The following is an 18,443-nucleotide window of genomic DNA, read 5'->3' as shown; positions in this document are numbered from 1 at the left end:
GTGGACAGATAGTCCGAGCTTTTCAGACTCTTAACAAAGGAAATGCATTCCTCCACTAACTCTCAGGAGTCATCAAGGTCACAGGAAAAGATGCCAGACCGAAAGCTGAGATGAAATTAAATACTTTTTTTCTGTCCGCCGAGGAATTTGCGCAGCTTTCGTCAAGTAATAGGTGAGCACTTCTCTGGCAAGTTGCAGATTTTATCTTCACAAGGTTGGTAGCAGGTAAGACAGCATTATTCTCTCCCAGTTTGGAGGGCAAACCGATACTTGGAGTGGCACAAAGTGGCTGAGCTGGGAACAGACCCAAATCTCCTTCCTTTCCATGCAGTATCCTAGTCACAAAGCTGCTCTCACACAAGCACTGCTAGTTAGGAGCTTTCTAATCCACTGCAGGGTACATTCCAGCTGATATCCCCAGCTATACATTTGGTCTAGTGTGGATACATCCTACGAAGGCACGCCTTGGGCTTGTGAAAAAAAACTAAAATGTTATAAATGTAGTTTTGTCACATTTCCTGAAATTTTACAGCTCCATGCAACTAAACTTAACCCCAAGTTCCAAAGCACGATGTTCTCTCCTCATCAGAAATTAAAAGATGAAATTTGACAGTCCAGCTCAGGCAGGCAATGAATCCTAAAACCCACTTAAAACCTACGCAGGACTAATTTGACATATTGGATTCCTTATACCACCTGCAGACACCCAATGCTTTCCAAACTCATTGAGAATTAGTCATCCTTAGAGCTATGTGCCTTCTTTGGTGAGTAAGTGAGCCAGTTTACTGAATGGCACTTGAAAGGTCCCTGCTTGTTCTGGGAAAAACAAGGTTTATCCTGTGCTGAAACCAAATTCAGCACAATTTGTAAAGCACAAAACTAGGCATTGCTCTTGATACCAGCACTGTAGATGTGGCATGCAAGCCACAAAAATGTGACTTTATACATGGCTAATCTGACAGTCTGTAGGCTATGCAGAGAGAGGGGGTGTTTAGAGAGACCTAATAGCATCTGTCCCCACATCTGATGGGGGTCAGTACCTAAGGTGAGATGAGAGCATTTCTGAAAACAAGCAGGAAGCCACCCAGATGCCAAAGATACAGGAGCCACCAATTTCCCCCCCTGGATAGGTAGACACGTGTGGATAGTACTCCTGGTGCCCCCCAAAGCCTTTCTCAAGTTCGTCTGCAAAGTTCCCACTGCTTCCACCTTCCAGTCAGTCCACACAGCTACAACGTGTTTACACTTTCCCACCCACCATTCCCATCCCAAACCTTCACCCCCTGAAGCAGTTGCCTGTAGCACGAGCTGGGCAAGGTTAAAAAGGGAACGGAATTGCGGGGGGAGTGTTACACTTCGCAGCTGAAGCCGCTCTGGGTGATGTCGGGATGCTCAGCAGCCCACGGTCGCGATGCGGTGGGGAGTGTGCGGGGTCCCACGCCACAGGAGACCCGTACGATGTGCACCCCGCGCACTCTCCGCCGCACCACGACCGCTGCCGGGGTGAAATCCCGTCCCTACCCTTATCCCCATCGCGGGGCACTCACCCGGGCTGCCGGCGTGTCCCGCGGCGGGAGGCGAGGAAGGGCGGCCGAGACGGTTTCGGGACGGAGGAGGAGGAGGGGGAGGTGGAGGAAGACGCCGTGGGGAAGCGAGGGGCAGCGACCCGGCCGGTGGGACCGGGACCAGCCCCAAGCCCAGCAGCAGCAGCAGGGTGCAGGCTGCCGGCATGGCGCTGGGGGTGGATGGAAGGGGAGGCGGGGGGGGGGGCAGGGGGGTGGTTGTTCACATACCCGGAGCGGGGCAATGAATAACCACGTAAATAGCGATTTTTAATGAATTCCCCGTGCGCCCCCCCTCGGGGCGGCGCCTTAAAAGTGTGGGGTGCCCATAGCGGAGGGGGCGAGGGGGGGCCCGGCTAGCAGCAGCAGCCGCAGCCTGCGGCCAAGTGCCGGCGCCCGAAAGTAAAAGGGCAGGCGGCGGAGGCTCCTCCTCGAGCCTGACATCACCCAGCCGCGGCTCGGCTCGGCTCGGCATGGCCCGGCTCCCCACGGCCCCCCCCACCCGGCCCGGCCCGGCCCCCAGCGGCCGCCCCCTCCCGCCCCGCGCAGCCGTCGGGCCGCCCGCTCCCTCACCCGGCTGGCTGCGGCATCAATAGGAGCAGTAGTAGTAGTAATAATAATAATAATAATAATAATAATTAAAATTACGTTTCGTTTTACTTTTACTTTATTTTTCCTGCTGCATCTCGCAGCCGCGCTGGGCGAGCAGCACCCCCCGTGCCCAGCGCCCGCAGCCGTCGCGGAGGTGCCCCGGTACCGCGTCTAAACGCGGGCAGCGCGCAGGTCCCGCGCCCCGCGCAGCGGCACCCGGCGGGCACGGCCCCCCCGGCTCCGGCAGGGTCACCCCCCTCCCGCACTGGATAGCCCCGAACTTAATTCCCATGGAAATCGAGTCCTTGACAAATAACTTCAGCCCTTTCCTTGGTTGTAAAGCTGACTCCCTTTAAACGCCAGCAGCAGCGTTGGAGGCTGCAACTTCTTGCAGTGGTGAATTTCCCAGGCTGGGCTGTACGGGAGGCAAAGGATTTCCCTTCATTGTTCTGAAATTCCCCTTCATAATTTTATGCTCCTGGTTCTGGGAGAGAGCACGCCGCGGAGCTGTGGGGTTGGGCTTTGCCGGAGCTGCCGGCATCCCGATGCGCCAGGTTTGGGGTCCCCGGCTGAGCTCTCCCTCCCCAGGGAACACAAACCCGTCCTGGCCAACCTCTCCCCTCGAGTCGCTCCTGGGCCCTATGCTTTTCCCTCGAGCTGGTTCAGAATCAGACTTGATTTCCACAAGCCAAGCAAAATCCGATCTTCCAAAGTGGAGGGTGACAGGTGGACAACTCACCACGTCCAGACGGCTGCAGCCTCCGACAAACCCGGGGTTTGGTCCACAGCCCCCCGCTGCTCGTTTCGCCCTTCACCGAAAGCCGAAGTCGGTGGCTGATGTACACAAACTCTCCTGAAAGCCTCTTTCCACCCAAGAGGTGGCACTGATGAGCCCCCACCAGCGTGTTAGTGGCCTTGGCTTTACCCCGTCAGAACTTGCTCTCCACTGCTCCTGGGCTTTTCTCTCCACGTGCGAGTGTTTTTTCCCGCACCTTCCCACACCGCTTCACCGTGAAGCACACTCAGGAATCCTCATTGTGCTACTTGAATAGTTATGGACGAAAGCCCTGGGAAAGGCTGCCTCTGAGGCATTCCTCTATCATTCCATGCTCTAGTCTACTCTCCACAGCTTTTGCCATCTTCTTGCTTCAAATTTGTCTAAACCCAAGGAACAAGTAAAGCCATGTCAATTTGGGACATGAAGCACAAAGCAATCATGATTATGCTTTAGTCATACAAGTAAGCACCCTAGTCTTGGCAAATGGGGTGACCTGAGTGACCCAGAAGCCACAGGCAGTCACCACGAAGGTGCCTGATCTACAGAGGATATCTTTAGACTCCTTCATTCTATGTGCAGGTATTTACACATTCTGTATGGAATAGTTTTGCAAAACAAAGCTTTCTTCTTGATAAGACAGAGAGACCAACACACAACAGAAGCTCAGGGGAAGAGTTGTGAAGTATTTTGATACTTTGGGAGATGGCGCAGGAAGTGCAATGCAGCAGCTCAAGCACTTGGGGATATCTTTATACATGAAATGCAGGACTCCACGCTACCAATTCCTAAGATAGTAAATAATGTCCTTAATAAATATGGTTCTTTAGAAAGTTTTGTTAGTCCCTGGAAAAAAGCCTTGCCAGCCAGCAAATCTGACACTTTTAACTGTGCAGTACAGGTAAGGCAGCAGGGGCACAGAAACCTCTCTGAGGCCAGTGATGCACCCTCAGGGCTACAGGGGGCAAATTAAAGCCAAACTTCGCCCCAACATGAAATGGATGCTCTTCTATCCACTCACTCTCAAGCCTGAGGGCCCTAATACTGAGTCTAGAGCTTTTTCCAAGGGACTTCCCCAACATCTAAGCCACAACAGCAGCTCCCCACTCTTACTGCATCCTTCCAAGCTTTAAATCCAACAAGCAGGAAGCACAGTATCAAATGCTTTTCCAAAAAGGTCTCAATAAATTCTTCCTACTGTTTCACTCAACAGGCCCACCGAGAGCAATAGCAGACACAGGCAAATGCAAAACAAACACTGCTGCAAGAAAAACCCGTGTCCGTATCGAACAGCTCCATCTCACCATTCCCTCGTGGTGCCCCCAGAGCACGACCCACCATGCAGTGCCACTAGCTAGGAAAGCTGGGAAGGCTGAATTAACCCCCTCTGGAAGTGGGGGGAAGGGGGTAGCTGATGTCCTCCCCAAAACTGCCATTAAACCTGCCTGACCTGCTGCCTTTCTGAACCAAACAGGGCACTTGTGACCATGACAGGGGTGACCGCAAGGACCATATGCCCAAGTGCAGAGCCTGCAGCAGGAAACACTGGCCAAAGGGCCCTGTGCTGCCCTTGGGTGAGCCACATCCTGGCAGGGCTTAGTATTGGTGGGACAGGAATGCCATTGCAGCCTCTGAAGCCCGTGGCAGTGGTGAGGCTGCCGTCTCCACCAGCCTCAGCAAAAGCCCCACGAGCATGAACCCGTGAGCCTAAACCAGTTCCCACCATCAGAAAATAATCTCTCTCCTCTCTCCATCATGGTCCCGGTCACGAGCAGCACATTATTTACAAGCAGCTGGAAAGGAAACACCGATATTCAGGCAGCTTCAGACTTCCCAAATGTAGGCCCTTCCCCTGCAGGCGCCAGATTTTCCAAGGTTTAGTGCCTGTAAATTTAAAGCTACTGTGTTTTCCTGCCATCTTATTTTTCATTCCTACCTTCAGGGCTTCGTAAGGAATATCGCTGCATCAATTATGACTGATATTTTTGAGATCCAGTTTCAACATCCACATGAAAACAGCAGATAAAAAAATCTCACTTTGTTGGTTTTTATTAAAAAATTACTGTTTTACCCATTGGAACCGCAGAGGGTAGTGTGGAGGCAATACCAACCCTGCCACCCACGTGATGAGTTTGACACCCTCCTGGGAGGCTGGGAAAGAAGCTTCAGTGGTGGGAGAAGGAAGCACTGCAGCAGGATGAAGGTGGCTGTGTGAAGCAGAAGCACTCAGTGAAGGGCACTGGCACTTGGCTTTTCCCCATGTGGTGCTGGAGTTGTTTATCCCAGTGGCACAACTGCATGCCCCGCTGCCACATCCTGCTGATGCTGCTTCCAGGGCCGCTCCAGGCCAAGGGCTGCTCTCCTCCCTCCTTGGGACCACAAACTAGTAGGAGATTTAAATGCATAAAATCATGTCTGAGGAGCCAGATGGGCCAGGCAAAGCCTGGTGTCAAGTAATGCCACAGCATCCTCCTGAATGACGCTGCGACCTCAGACATCTCCCCAAATTACGTACAAAACACATTTAACACTTCCATCTGAAAGCAACCAGCACATTCCACACACAGCAAAGGAAACAAACAAACAAACAACCTCATCAACACAGGAAACCTCTAACAAAGCTATATATAAAACATGATTGATATTGATTAATAGAAACCCGCCCATCACCTTGTTCTGGGGAGGGAAAATACAGTGTGTTTTTATTTCACCTTGACTTCCAGTTTCCAGCTTGAGGGGCTAGAGACATATGACCAAATTTGCTGGGTTCTACATTGTTTTGGTCTGAAATCACCAAAAACCACAGGATTCTGTACAGGAGAGGCATCTCTGTAGCACTTTGTGAGGATTACAGTGGCTGGTCCCTTCTCTCTGGTTCTATAGGAGCCTTTCGCAGCACAGCCAATGTCATGAAACTCCTGCAGCTCCCTTGAAACTCATCCCAGATCTGTCCAAAACTTGGATCAGGCTCATAAACTTCAGACAAGTTTTAAGTTGATGATGAATTAAGGTACAAAGTGAATATTTTCTCCTCCTGGAATTTGTTATTAAAAGCCCTGAGTTTCCAAAGTGGACAAATAGTTCCTAACTGAGTAATTAATTACCATCCCATCTCCTCTTGATGCCGCAAGCCATCCATTAATGGATACCAATCATCCAAAAGGCACTTAGTACCTGACCATTTTTCTTGAAATTTTGGGGGTGGTGGTATTTTATTGATTTTTTTTAACAAGAGCTGCTTGCCTTGTACCTCCATTGCAAGCAGCTTGTTCCAGATACTTGATATTTGGAGGTCAGGATGGATATGGGTCTTGTGATCTCTCTTCATCCCTCACAGAAAAATGCACAACTTGAAATGATGTCGCATTTTGAATCCTGTCACTGGAAAAAAAATCCTTTCTTTTCAGGGGGAAAAAAAAATAAATCAGCCATCCAAATCTATCTGGGAAGCAGCAATTCTAAATTCCTTATTTATTTCTTTTAGGACCTTTTTCAGCCAGCTCTGGTTTGGAGCACACCCAGACATTTTGGAGCTGAGCTAAACACTTCAGAGCAGTGCCCTTAAATCTGGAAAGAAGCCCTCAGTGAAATTTAGACATGACACCTGGATCTGATAAAGTTACAGGTGTACTCCTTGACCGCTAAGTTTCTGGGAACACCCAGGCTTCCATTTGCTATTGCAGAAGGGGGGCAAATCCCAGGTATTGGGGGATATGAGCATAAAAATCATGTGAAAAAAGCCACGAGGAGCAGAAGGCAGAAAGGAAAGGAGCCTCTCCTGTGCAGTATGGGCTTTAAAGTGATTTATTTTTAGCCTGCAGTTTGCTCCTAGAGCCTCTCATCCGTAGCTTTTAAGGCTGTTACTGCTGAGGTCTCACCTTGTCTTAGGTTTAAGGGGTGCTATGCCAAATCTGGGTTGCAGAATATAACAAGTGCATTATGTTCCACTTTCATACAGAGCTAACAAATTTATAGGTTGTCTACAAAATATTCTCTCTTTTATCCGTGTAATTACCTTCTCTAAAATTCACCAGGCAAGGGCAATATTTCAAATAACTTCAATTTCCCACTAACCTAAATGTTAATCCTAGGCTGGCTCCTGTGCTTCAGCAAATCTCTTCTGACCTTGCAGATATAAGTATGATGGTGTTTAAGAAACTCTGCCTGTCTGAACCTAAATCAGAGGCACATGGGTGAGAGCAAACCATCTCATAAGGTACAGGGACCCCCCTGAGCCCTAGATTCAGCCATGCACACAAGCATCAGTTCATATTCTGCCACCTTTCTTGGCCACTTCAACACTGTGGTCACAACTATCTGCTGTGAATAAGTGACCATGGCAGGTGTGTGATGTTTTGGTCACCATACACAGCAATAATCATGCAAGGAAACTCAAAGCTGATCAAGAGAAGCCAAGAGGAGAGAAACAAAAAAGAAAGTTTGAGCTAAGATACGGATTTAATGAGCTTGATTCTCCCTGTGCAGACTGCTAATGGGACACAGAGAGGGGTGGATGTCAATTTATACCAACAGAGAAACTCTCTTAATGCCAATATCACAACAAAACTTCACTTTTCTTCTGCCCATTCTTAGTCCTGACTATTTGTGCTGCAAGTTTTTTGAGGCAGAAAATTCCAATTTCTGGACCCGCTTAGTGCTAAGGGATCACAAATGCAGCATGAGCTTCCAGACAGTACTGCAAGGCAAGTAATAAAATATTTATCCTCAACCTCCTTCTGTGCTTGTATGCTCTGCAAAGGAAACCATCAAAAGTAGAGCCACCAGTTTACAGCCAGAGTCCTCAAAAGGAACAAAACCATGTGCCATATCCACATCTCTCTAGAAAACAAATGTTTTCACACCTTGACCCATTGCAGAACATTTTGATTTCTTATGTAATAATAATAATAATAATAATAATAATAATAATAATAATATCAAATTTCAAATCAAAAGGAAAATAATTATAGATGATAAAAAAGCTCACGTGGCTTAAAAAGCAGTAAGGCCTTTCCATAATTACATCAGCCAAGCTGCAACCTTGATATACAACAGGGCATAAGGTGCTCAGAGCTGGGTCCCAAACTCACCTTCAGGGAACCTGAAAGCCCCAGCATGTGGAGGCACAGCTTGGCTCTCAGGGGATGAAAGCAGCACATTACCACTCACAGGAGCAATCCCCACCCACATTTCTTCCCCTCAGCCACTAAATGTGAAGCTGATAAATTCCTGCCCTCCTAATTTCACCCATTTTTTTTAGAGTGCTACCAAAACTACAGCCATTTTTGACATTGACACCACAATCTTTAGCCATACAACTGCTTTCTTTCTTTCCTGCTGGAAAAGTGTCCTTGATGGGCAAAGCCCTGCATACCCATAGGGCCTGGATTTGTGGAGTCTCCAATGTTACCCAGACTGGTGCTAAAACAAGGCTTCCTGCCACTCTTACCATTAACTACACCAGAGCTAATGCTCCAGGGAACATCAGCATGTCCCTTTCCAAGCATTACCCAGGAAGGTTGCTGTACTCATAACCTGTAAAGCAGCAAGGAAATCAGCCTTGTGCGATGCATTTCTCCCTGCAGATACGAGGGAAAGACCAGGTGCCTGTGCTTACCAGGTGGTGGAGGGAACTGCTTCCTGCTGTGGTGGTGGTGGAGGTGCCAGTGAAGGAGGTGGCAGAGTTTCTCCAGCAGCACAACATGGAGCCCAAAGACCTGGGACAGTGTGCTCTGCAGAGTATTTCCTCCACTGCCAGGTCTCAAGAGAAGCAATCCAGCGCTGATGCCAGAACTGCCGCTGTCTTCTTCCAGGAATACCAAGGCACAACCCATCCCCGCACCCCAGAGCCATCCAGGTGTCCTCTCACCATGGCCTTGCATGGCACAGCACAGTGCCTTTCCCTGGCAGCCAGCAAAAGCTTCACCAGCACACAAACACAATGGGAATGTTTCCAGAGGATGCTCAGGTGCAAAGGGCTGCTGGACAGTGGTGGCAGGAGAAAGGCACAGCTGCTGCACTCTTAGCTGAAAGCAAAGCTGTGGGGCCTCCTCCCAGTACTGCTAGACCAAGGGAGACTAAGGGGCCCATCATGTCCCAGTTTTGGGGACGAGCAGGGGCCACAGCATTGAAGAGGCAAACACTCTCCACCAAATCACTTGATTTCAACCAGTGCAACTCCTCAGTGAGCGAGATACACAGCCAAGGACCTTCCCCAACCTCCCTCTCTGGATCTCCTAACTCATGTCTTATTTTGAGAAGGGAATTAAATTGTTTAGTAGCTAAAAAAGAAGCTACCTAGGAATTTCTGCCTATTAATCTCTTCATACCATGCTCTGGGGTTTTCTTTTGTTCAGGCTACAGAGAAATGCCAGGCTGAACAATTCTTGACTTGGGAAGAAAGGGACCACGCATGTGACCAGACTTTATGGAACACAAGATTTTACAGCAATGGCATTATGGCTGGGTATGAAACTCTAACACAGCCCCAAGCAGCTTGCCAGCAGTGGGGCAGCACCAAGGAGTGCTTGAAGTTTGCACAACAGGGGCATCTACCAAGGTTAAGGATGCTACAAGCACAGGGAGGGCTCTCTAGAGCCACTGGCAACAGGGAACCCAGGGGAAGCTTCAACACGGACCCACAATCCACACAACAGACCCAGACTCTTTGGAAACCAACGGCAAGAGGCAGGGAGGAAGGAATCCTGGAAGGGTGCTTCCAGCACTGGATGACCGATTTGAGGTGGCTCAGAGCTGGTCACACAAACACAACTTCCCTCTTGCCTCTATCGAGATAATTAAGATTAAAAGCACTTAGTCAAAGACCTGCAACCTTGAAAAATGAATACACTTTCTGCAGTGCGCCAAGGTGGCTCTTTTCTCCATGTCAGCAGAAAGCCTCCTGTGCCTCCCTCTGTAAGAAAACGGAAAGAGCCAAAGCTGCAGCTGGCCAGACCATGGGATGGGACCCACCCCACCTGGTAATACCAGGACACTGAGCACTGGCAAGTGGAATGGTGCTCAAAGGCATTGAGGGTACCCACAGAAAGGATGGAGAGGAGTTCCTGGTGTCTCAGGCTTTTATTGCACAGAAGGAGAAATAAATAATCTAAAGGCTGGAATTATCAGAGATGAAACAAAGTGAAAGGCAGTGATTTTCCCCTCCTCGTAATGTCAGAACTGATGTGTGGTGCTGGGGCTAAACTTACATTGCTAAAGCCATTCTGAATCATCTGTCCCTTCAGCTGGGAAACACTCTAAGTGGGCCCAGCTATTTTGTCAGGTCTCAGGTCTCACATCAGAAAGGATGTGGGAAATAACTATGAACAGCTTCTAAGACATAATTTCACAGTTTTACAGAAGAGGTCATTATTCTGCATTACTGCATTTAAATGTGCGATTTCAGTAGTGAATATACTTCATAATCTTCTCGTACTTGCCACTGATTCTGGCCTATTGTCTAACACCTTAAAGTACTTTCTAAGACCTTGGTAATTGAAATGCTGAGGTAGAAAATTACTGTATTACAAGCAGGGAAATTCATGCCAAGAGGAGAAGTGAATTGACCTGGAAGGTCTCATCCATCCGTGGCACAGCTGGGAGTGGGGCACTGGCTCCTGCTGTCAACGTCACTGCTCCCAGGCAGAGCATCCCCAGTCACCCAGAGGACATCTGAAATGGGGTGTTGTAAGCTTTTAGAGCAACAACCTCTTTTAGAGCTCAATAGGGCTTGTAATTGAATTCTTTAAGAGGGTTATACTGTCCTCAGTAACTCATCACTTCGCTGGACTGGCCCTTTCATTTCCATTTTTTCCCCTCAGTTTGGGCAAAGTTTGAAGCCCAGCAATGTTGTAGTTTGCATAAACAAGCAAGCCTCAAATACATAAATAGCCATTCACATCCTTTGTGCGTATATTCAAGTATTTCACAAGGCACTCGTGGCAGCCACTAGCACTTCTAAATGCTTTTTGAAGTAACAGATTGATTGCGTGTGTGTGTGTGTGTGTCCTTCACTGGAACTGGCTGCCAAATTCCTCTCTGCTGATGAGTGAGGACTGGTGATAGCGGTCCCGTGAGGCGAAGTCCTCGTTCTCCTCGGTGAGCTGCCTGGTCTCCATGCCAACTGTTGCAAAGGACGGTGTCACCACGATCTGCTCCTTGGGAGATGGCCTTCTCCTGCAAGCAGAGAAGCAGAGGTGCCTGCATCACCCCTTGCTTTTTATCCATTACCAGCCATGCTCCTGGCTGTGCAAACAAGGCAGGGTGATGCCGGGAGAGGCTAAATCCTTCTCGGTGCCCTTTGGAGGCACAGAGCTAACCTGAAAGCATTCTTCTTAGAAGGAACACAAAAAATGTACTCCCTTTTCCCAAATAAACACTGCAAAATATACATTTTTTTAACAAATGTGTTTCCTCTTTGGATATAGACCATGGCAAACACCTTCCACACTGTGCCGGAGAAGGAGGAGCACAAACCATTTCTAATGAAAAATATCCTTTTCATAGTTTCCTAAGCAAAAAAAAGATTACAATAATTTTTGTAACTTTTAAATAAAATGGGAGATTTTCCTGAAATCTCTTCATCCCTGAAGCTGATTTTAAGAAAACCCTATTGGCATTTTAAAATCAAAACTGTAAGACAAATATAGCACTGACTAAGACCTCATCAAGCACCTAAGAGCCTTAGAGGTGTCAAGAACCCTTGACTGCTTCCAGCGCCCTTGTAGTCTAGTGGGATTTATTATTTTTCTCAAATTCATTAAAATATCTTGACTGGATTTCAGAGCTTAGAAAAAAACTCTGAATTAATTCAGTGCAATTTCTTGCAGCACAACATGGATGGGCTTCAAAATGACCCACCTGGCTCCCAAGCAGAGCCCAAGTTGTCTTTGTGGCAGTATGGGCAGGAGCCCTGGCACTAGGATAGGGTGACCAAGCTGGCTAGCTGACCTAGAGATTGTACTCTTTGAGGAGAGAGAAACAGGATCAGTTTCTACTTTGGGCACTCACCAGATCTCCCCTCAACCCTCCTTGGCAGGGTCCTTGATCATCATTGCACTGACCAAAGCACCAAGGACTCTGTTGGTCTGGTAACCCAGCGATAAAATCCCCCTGTGACAACAGCACCTCTCCACACGAGAGGCAGGGATAGTTTCTCCTTTCCACACACAGTAATTCTCCATGAAGCCTCACACCTCAACCAGACTCCCATGGGGATTTCTGACAACAGGCAGGAGACACGGCTCAGATGCACCAAAGGATTACTGGGAGGAAAATGCTGTTCTATCATCACAGAGGCGGAGCTAAAATGACCAGCCACAAATCTGCCTGGGATGGAAGCAGACAGAACTGCCCGGGATATGAAGCAGCAGGGTCTGGCTCACTGTGCCATGAGTAATTCTGGCAGCATTTCAGCATGGTCCCACACACCCTGTTCCCAGTCTCAACTCCTCACCCTTGGCTTGGGCTCGTGTCACCAGGCCAGCAAAGGGACAGGGAACAATCCCTTACTCCAAATGAGATAAGCAGACTATGCGGTGGTGCATCCCATGCCCCCTGCCCCTTGGGCCGCACTATGATCTGAGAAATGTTAGGCCTCAGCCTTGACAAACAGTACCTGGGCTCAGCTCCTCTTGAGCTTATCAGAAACACTGTCTGCTCCAGGGAACTTATGCTGTCTAACAGCTCCTGTTTTTTAGTGAATATCCTTGGAAACTTATTTTTCTTGCATGAGTAACAACTCAAGCGGAACTGTTACAGAACATTCAAAGAAAGTTACTGACCCAAACTGTGGCCAAGATGGAAAATTACTATGACCAAAGCCAACTCTCTTGCTACACTCTAAGCAGCAGTCCAAAATGAGACCCTTTGAGCTCTCCTGGCCCACAGTGGGCTGAGACCAGCACCTCTGAGTGGGGCCTCTCAGAGCAGTGAACTCTCAAGTTTTCTGTACTTGGAGGACCATCAATGAACACTGATGATGGAGCCTGGGCTGATTCCCCTGCTCCTCAAGGTTCAACCCTTCACCTCTTGATAAGATACAAAGGCATCAGAATTCCATAAGAACAATAACCATTTTGTTAAATGGTTTAAATTAAGCTATAAATTAAGTGCTGTTATGTCTAAGACCTGCCATGGGGTCCTCAAAGAGATCCCTCACTCCTGGCTTCTCTCCCCAACCACTTCTGCTACCAAAAGCATGTGGTCATATTATAGGAACTGTGGGCAGAGACAGGACCTGTCAAGAGAGACCAATGTGCTTAATTGCCTGGATTTTCATTTATTTTAAAGGAGCCACCAAGTTGGCACATATAATGCATTGCAGCTGGTGTTGCACAGTCCTTGCTACAGCATTCACTCACCCCAACAAAAAAGAAAACCCAACAGACTGGGAAACTCAAAGCTCATTGCTCAGAGAGAGAGGTGCTCATAAGCGACTATAGGAAACCCAACATGATGGAATTAATAATTAATAGTATCAAATAAGATTAACAAAACTAGTTAATAACCAACCAAACAAAACCCTCAAAGTCATCTGGGCATCAAAACCCAAGACAATGCTACTGCAGTCCCATGCAAACTCAGCATGGAATGGCTCCTTCACCAAAGACCCTATTTATCATATTTGTCCTGAAGTTATTGCAGCTCCCTGCCCCAGGATTTCCTCTCTGAAACTTGAACACAGCTGCCATGTGTGCCTGTTCCACACTACCAGAGGAATTCTCCTTCAGTGAGTGGAAGAGGAGTCTCCAGTTTCTCATTTCCTTTCAGATTTTCCAGTTCAACCTGAGCCATAAAGGTTGAGCACAGACCTTTGGGGTAAGATAAAGCTTCAGGCACCAAGATACTGTTATCAGCTGACATTCCCACATACAAAGCAGAGGAGACTCCTGCTTCCCCACATGCACAGCCAACCAAATGCCAGGCTAATGGGAGAAAACAGCTCTTTTTACCATCAAGTAAGAATAACCCTGAGTATGCAAGAAGGGGCAAAAAGACTGCTTAAGGTAATAAACAAGTCAATTCTTCCAGCCCTCTCTGTGCACATTAGTGGGTCACGGGAACAACGAGCAGCGTGTTGGTCACTGCCAAGTGACTGGTACCAACCTGCATGAAGTGATCAAAATGGACTTAATCCAGCCAAAGAAACTGAAATTTGCTGCTGCTCCTACGGAGAAAAGGCACAAGAAGTCAGTATGCTGCTAATTCTCTCATAATAGCATTACACCACTGAATTTTTGCATAAAATCTCAAACCAGCACGCTTGTTATTAGTCTGCGGTACCCAAAGATTTTGTGATAGTGAGAACATTCCTGCAGTCTTCCTACATGCTGTGGCTTTTAAACAACTGTCTAGAAATGAACCCAAATTTCCTATGGGGAACAGCTATCCATTCCCAGCCCGACAGCTTGTTAAACCCCAGTGAAGCATGAGCAAAGCACAAACACCCACCACAGTACGTTTCACTCCCTGGACTGCATAAACCATTCCCACTGCAGGGACAGGGAGACAGAAGGAGCTATTCAGCCAGCCTCAGCCAGGGTGGTTGTGGTCTCACCATTCATTCCCTCTTGTCTGACCCCACAGAGAGCTGCTGAGCTTATTACACCAACACTGATTTCTTTTCTGATTTCTCAGTAGTTAGTTTCCTTCACTGGCTCCCTGCAGGGGCAGGGAAGTGCCAGAGCTGGGAGCAAAAGCAGCAGGAGAAGTTTATGGTGAGGGACAGGGAGAACTGAGCCCTGTCAGCACCTGCTGGATTTGGCTTAGGCTGCTGGAGAGGAAGAGAGAGAAGGGATGTGTAAATCACAGGGCATTTCACCTCCCAAGGTCTTCATCTAGCTCCTAATCCAGAGCATCTCTCAGGCCACTGTCTCCCAACCTTTCTAGACAAAGATCCTTTGAAGAGCAAACTCACAGATCAGTGGGAGCCTTGTGACCACAAAATAACATTCCCTCACAGGCAAGAAAAAATCAGGCTGAATTTTGAGCATTCACTTCTAACATTTTCAATGCCATACACTGTTATTCTGTATGCATGAGAATGCATGTGCAAGAGAAACCAAGAAAAAAATGTCTAATCATGCTGCTATTTCTCAGATCAGCTTCCAAAACCCTCTACACGCTGACAGAGAAATTCTTATTAAAGTAATTTGTGGTAAGTATTTCAAAAGCAGACTACAGAGATATAATGCAGTGAGTATACAAAGGCAAAAAAGATTCCAACACCTGAAAACATTATTTGTGGTTTGTTTAATGTATGGGGGCCATAAACAACTTTGTTAAAACTTATAGATATATTTCAAAAGATACAAAATGGCAACTACTATCCACAATCTCAGCTCTTTTCTACTATCCCCTACAGATACATAGAAAGGAAGTCACTCAAGAGTAGAAAAAGAACAGTTGAGCAATGTTTGGATGGTGGTGATTAGTTTTTGGCTTCTCATCATCTGTGTTTCTGAAATCTAGTACTTGCTTACCTACTGTCTAATGATCTTTCTCCTAAATAAACCCAGGTAGCTATTTCTGCACATATTGCATATGAATTCAGGCTCTTGATTTTTCTCATCCTGGAGAACAAACTGCACATCCAGGCATGCACTCAGCTATGTATGCACACACGTACCGATGGATGGATGGATGGATGGATGGATGGATGGATGGATGGATACATTCATGAGCAGGTGAGGATGCCCACACCATGTCCCTTCAGAGACACAGAGCACTGCAAACCCCCCCGCTGGCCTTGCCAAGCAGCTGTGAGCTCTCATGAGCTGCTTGCTGAATGTTCTTCAATATTTCATTTTGAACTTGTTTAAGCTGATCACATGCACAGATCTCTCTAATGCCCTCTGCCTAAAAGTATTTTCCCAGATTATGTTCCCAACATGTTCAAGGTGTTTAGCTCTGGAATCAAAAGGCTCTCTTGTTCCACAGTTATGAATGCTGAGATTTGATGCGACACTCACCATAATTCCCATTTTCCTTAAAGTTCTCTCAGGTGGGTTTAGATTAAGTTTATTAAAACTTATTTATGGGAGGTTTTTCTCATTGCTGGGATACATTTACAAACTGTCATCCCTATCAAGTCTTAGTATCTGGTTTTGTAATTTAAAGCACAATATAATAAAGCAATAAGCATTATGTTCAAACTATCCAACCAATGCTAGTCACAGCTAGAATCCAAAAGAAAATCAGACTCAGAGAGAAAATGTATTAAAACTAACAATGAAACAAATCCTCATTGTTCACTGTGTCACCTGCATATTAAACACAAGAGTCTCAATTCCTAATTAAGTTTAATTAAAGTTTAATGAATTTTTAAGCAGGTTTAATAATACAGGAAAAACAACTCACCAAGAGGGAGTCCTGGGCTCACTTGGCCAATGTAGAAATACAGAATAACTGCTGCCCCCAGGCTGACAAGGGTGTAGATCCACTGAATGACAACCATTATGATGAGGGATACGATTGCCTGTCGGAAAGACACAGTTTGGGGTTACCCCAGAGTCTGGGAGGTAAGACCATGCTGACAGTCTGACAGCCATTTTTCTGCAAAGCCCAGTTTTCCATGCTATGGAGACTCATTTGTTTTCAGTCTTAAAAGGAGGGACAGCACAGGTTTACAGTGTCACCCTCAGCAGCATGGAGGTAGCTCCAGTGAGCTACCCTGAGTCGCAGAGGCAGTGTGGGTCTCTGCTTGGGCTTCTCCAAGAGGAGTATCCAGAGGCTCACCAGCTCAGGAGGAGATTTGGCTCAAGTTGCATAAAGACAGGGGCAGAGGTAGCATCTCCATGGGAGAGGCTGCCAACGGCAAGGGGCAGCATACAAAGAAAGAGCTAAAATGGTCCCAACTGACACAACCAGTGAAGCTCAAAGAGAGAGGGCAGAGGGGAGAGGAGTCAGGATGAATAAACACATCCAATTTTTGCTTTTGTGATTTTATTTTGCATTGTCAATCCCATCCCAGCTCTGTTGCAACCTCCTTCTGAGTCTGATTATTGACAGGAAACCAAATCTGCTTTAATGAGCACGTCAGTCACCCCTGTAAGCAAATTGCCCTGCGAAGGCAGAGAGCTGATGGCTCTGCCATGAGGTGCACTTGGGAGCCACATTAGATACGAGCCCAGAGATGGCATCAGCACACAACCTCCTAAAGATGTCATCCTGAAGAGGGGCCACCCCAGCACTGCAGCCCAGGAGAACCCCTCACCAGGAGCTGGCTGCTAGCAGCAGCAGCAGTGAATTTGAAAAGTAGGTGTCAAACTCCATCTGAGGATTAAACTAACATGGTTTGGTGGGTTGTTTGAGTGGGTTTGTTACACTTTATGCACAGCTATGAAATCCTTATCCATGCAGCAAAGCCATATGGCTCATTCATTATACCTATCTGACCCTTTCCCTGTCATCTGCCCAATAATCCATCTTCCCAAGATGAATTTAGGTGTATAAACTTCTCAACAGCTTGAGGCAGAAGCTATTTAAAAGTTATTTAAAGTAACATGCTGTAGGAATGCTCTCCTTTCCTCCCTCGAAAGATGGAATTTCACAGCTGGGCTGCTGGTATCAGGAGGTCAGCACTAATGAAACCCCACCCCAAGCTTGCAGAAACTGGCCCATGAATAAAAGCAACACAGCTTTGAAGGTGATGTCTCAGTCCATCCCACAGCAAGAAAAAGCAGACTGGCACATGGTGAAAACAGGGACACTAATTTCTTTTTCCCCATTCAGCAATGCATCTTTAAAGTCCTAAGACTCCAGGCTTTGAATTTGTACTTTTGAGTTGGGTTGGGGCTTTTTTTGTTTGTTTGGGTTTCTTCCTGTTGTTATTTAATTTAATATGCTATCAGGCTTTCCCTGAATTTGGACTGCTGGATGCATGGTACCTTGAGTATTTAGTTCAGGTGACCTGCAATACGAGAATCAAAAGCCATTATTTAAAGTACTGGAGTATTTACACTGCAGTGTGTGATGAATTTCCTTCTGTTTTCTACAATCACAAACCACTTCTCAAAATAAGAAAAAATTACTTACACCAGCAAAGGCAATCCAGTGACTGAAAAATCTGGAGTAGAAGGATTCTGGTATTTGCTGAATTCCCAGTTCTGGATTTTGTTGCTTTATAGATGTTTCTACCAAAAAAAAAAAAAAAAAAAAAAAAAAAAAAAAAAAAAAAAAAAAAAAAATTAGAAAGGAGTTATAAAGTGGAGTTTTTCCCTCTACTTTACATTACCACATTCCAGGAACCAAAGAAAAAATTCTATCTGACAGCTGGGTAAGACAGAGTTCAACCAAAACCTCTAAAATGAAAACTGACAAGAAGTGCAAGAAAAAACCCAGAAAGTTGCCAGATCTGGTACTAAGTCCATTTAAAGGCAGCATCTGTCTATCTCAGTCTCAGTTTCACAATTTGTGAAATAAGAATAATACTTTTCTCTCTCAGAAGGGTTTAGGAAGCTTAACTGACTAATGCTGATGAAACACTACAGCACTGGGAATGACAAACTCCATGC

The 18,443-nt window shown here is 46.7% G+C and overlaps 2 protein-coding genes across 7 annotated transcripts in view; both read right to left on the bottom strand.

Annotated features, from left to right (window-relative positions):
- The window catches only part of HEG1 (heart development protein with EGF like domains 1), a 46,291-nt gene extending 44,304 nt beyond the window's left edge, over nucleotides 1-1,987 (bottom strand). For 4 of the 5 annotated variants that reach the window (XM_039554769.1, XM_039554770.1, XM_039554771.1 and 1 more), the window contains exon 1: nucleotides 1,548-1,987. In XM_039554769.1, the coding sequence (XP_039410703.1) occupies nucleotides 1,548-1,731 (184 nt within the window). In that variant the 5' untranslated portion in view covers nucleotides 1,732-1,987. The remainder of the gene's footprint in view (nucleotides 1-1,547) is intronic. The other variant, XM_039554772.1, reaches the window with a different exon arrangement.
- Nucleotides 1,988-9,992: 8,005 nt separating this feature from the next.
- The window catches only part of SLC12A8 (solute carrier family 12 member 8), a 50,459-nt gene continuing 42,008 nt past the window's right edge, over nucleotides 9,993-18,443 (bottom strand). The window contains exons 11-14 of one of the 2 annotated variants that reach the window (XM_039555488.1): nucleotides 17,965-18,062; nucleotides 16,288-16,405; nucleotides 14,035-14,095; nucleotides 9,993-11,103 (exon numbers count right to left, since the gene is read on the bottom strand). In XM_039555488.1, the coding sequence (XP_039411422.1) occupies nucleotides 10,938-11,103; nucleotides 14,035-14,095; nucleotides 16,288-16,405; nucleotides 17,965-18,062 (443 nt within the window). In that variant the 3' untranslated portion in view covers nucleotides 9,993-10,937. Of the gene's footprint in view, nucleotides 11,104-14,034; nucleotides 14,096-14,126; nucleotides 14,702-16,287; nucleotides 16,406-17,964; nucleotides 18,063-18,443 lie in introns of those variants that run through there. The other variant, XM_039555489.1, reaches the window with a different exon arrangement.

This window comes from Corvus cornix, chromosome 7 (assembly GCF_000738735.6).
Source record: "Corvus cornix cornix isolate S_Up_H32 chromosome 7, ASM73873v5, whole genome shotgun sequence".
Classification (NCBI taxonomy): Eukaryota; Metazoa; Chordata; class Aves; order Passeriformes; family Corvidae; genus Corvus; species Corvus cornix.
The sequence above is the reverse complement of the archived record's forward strand: the minus strand, read 5'-3'. Positions and strand labels throughout refer to the sequence as shown.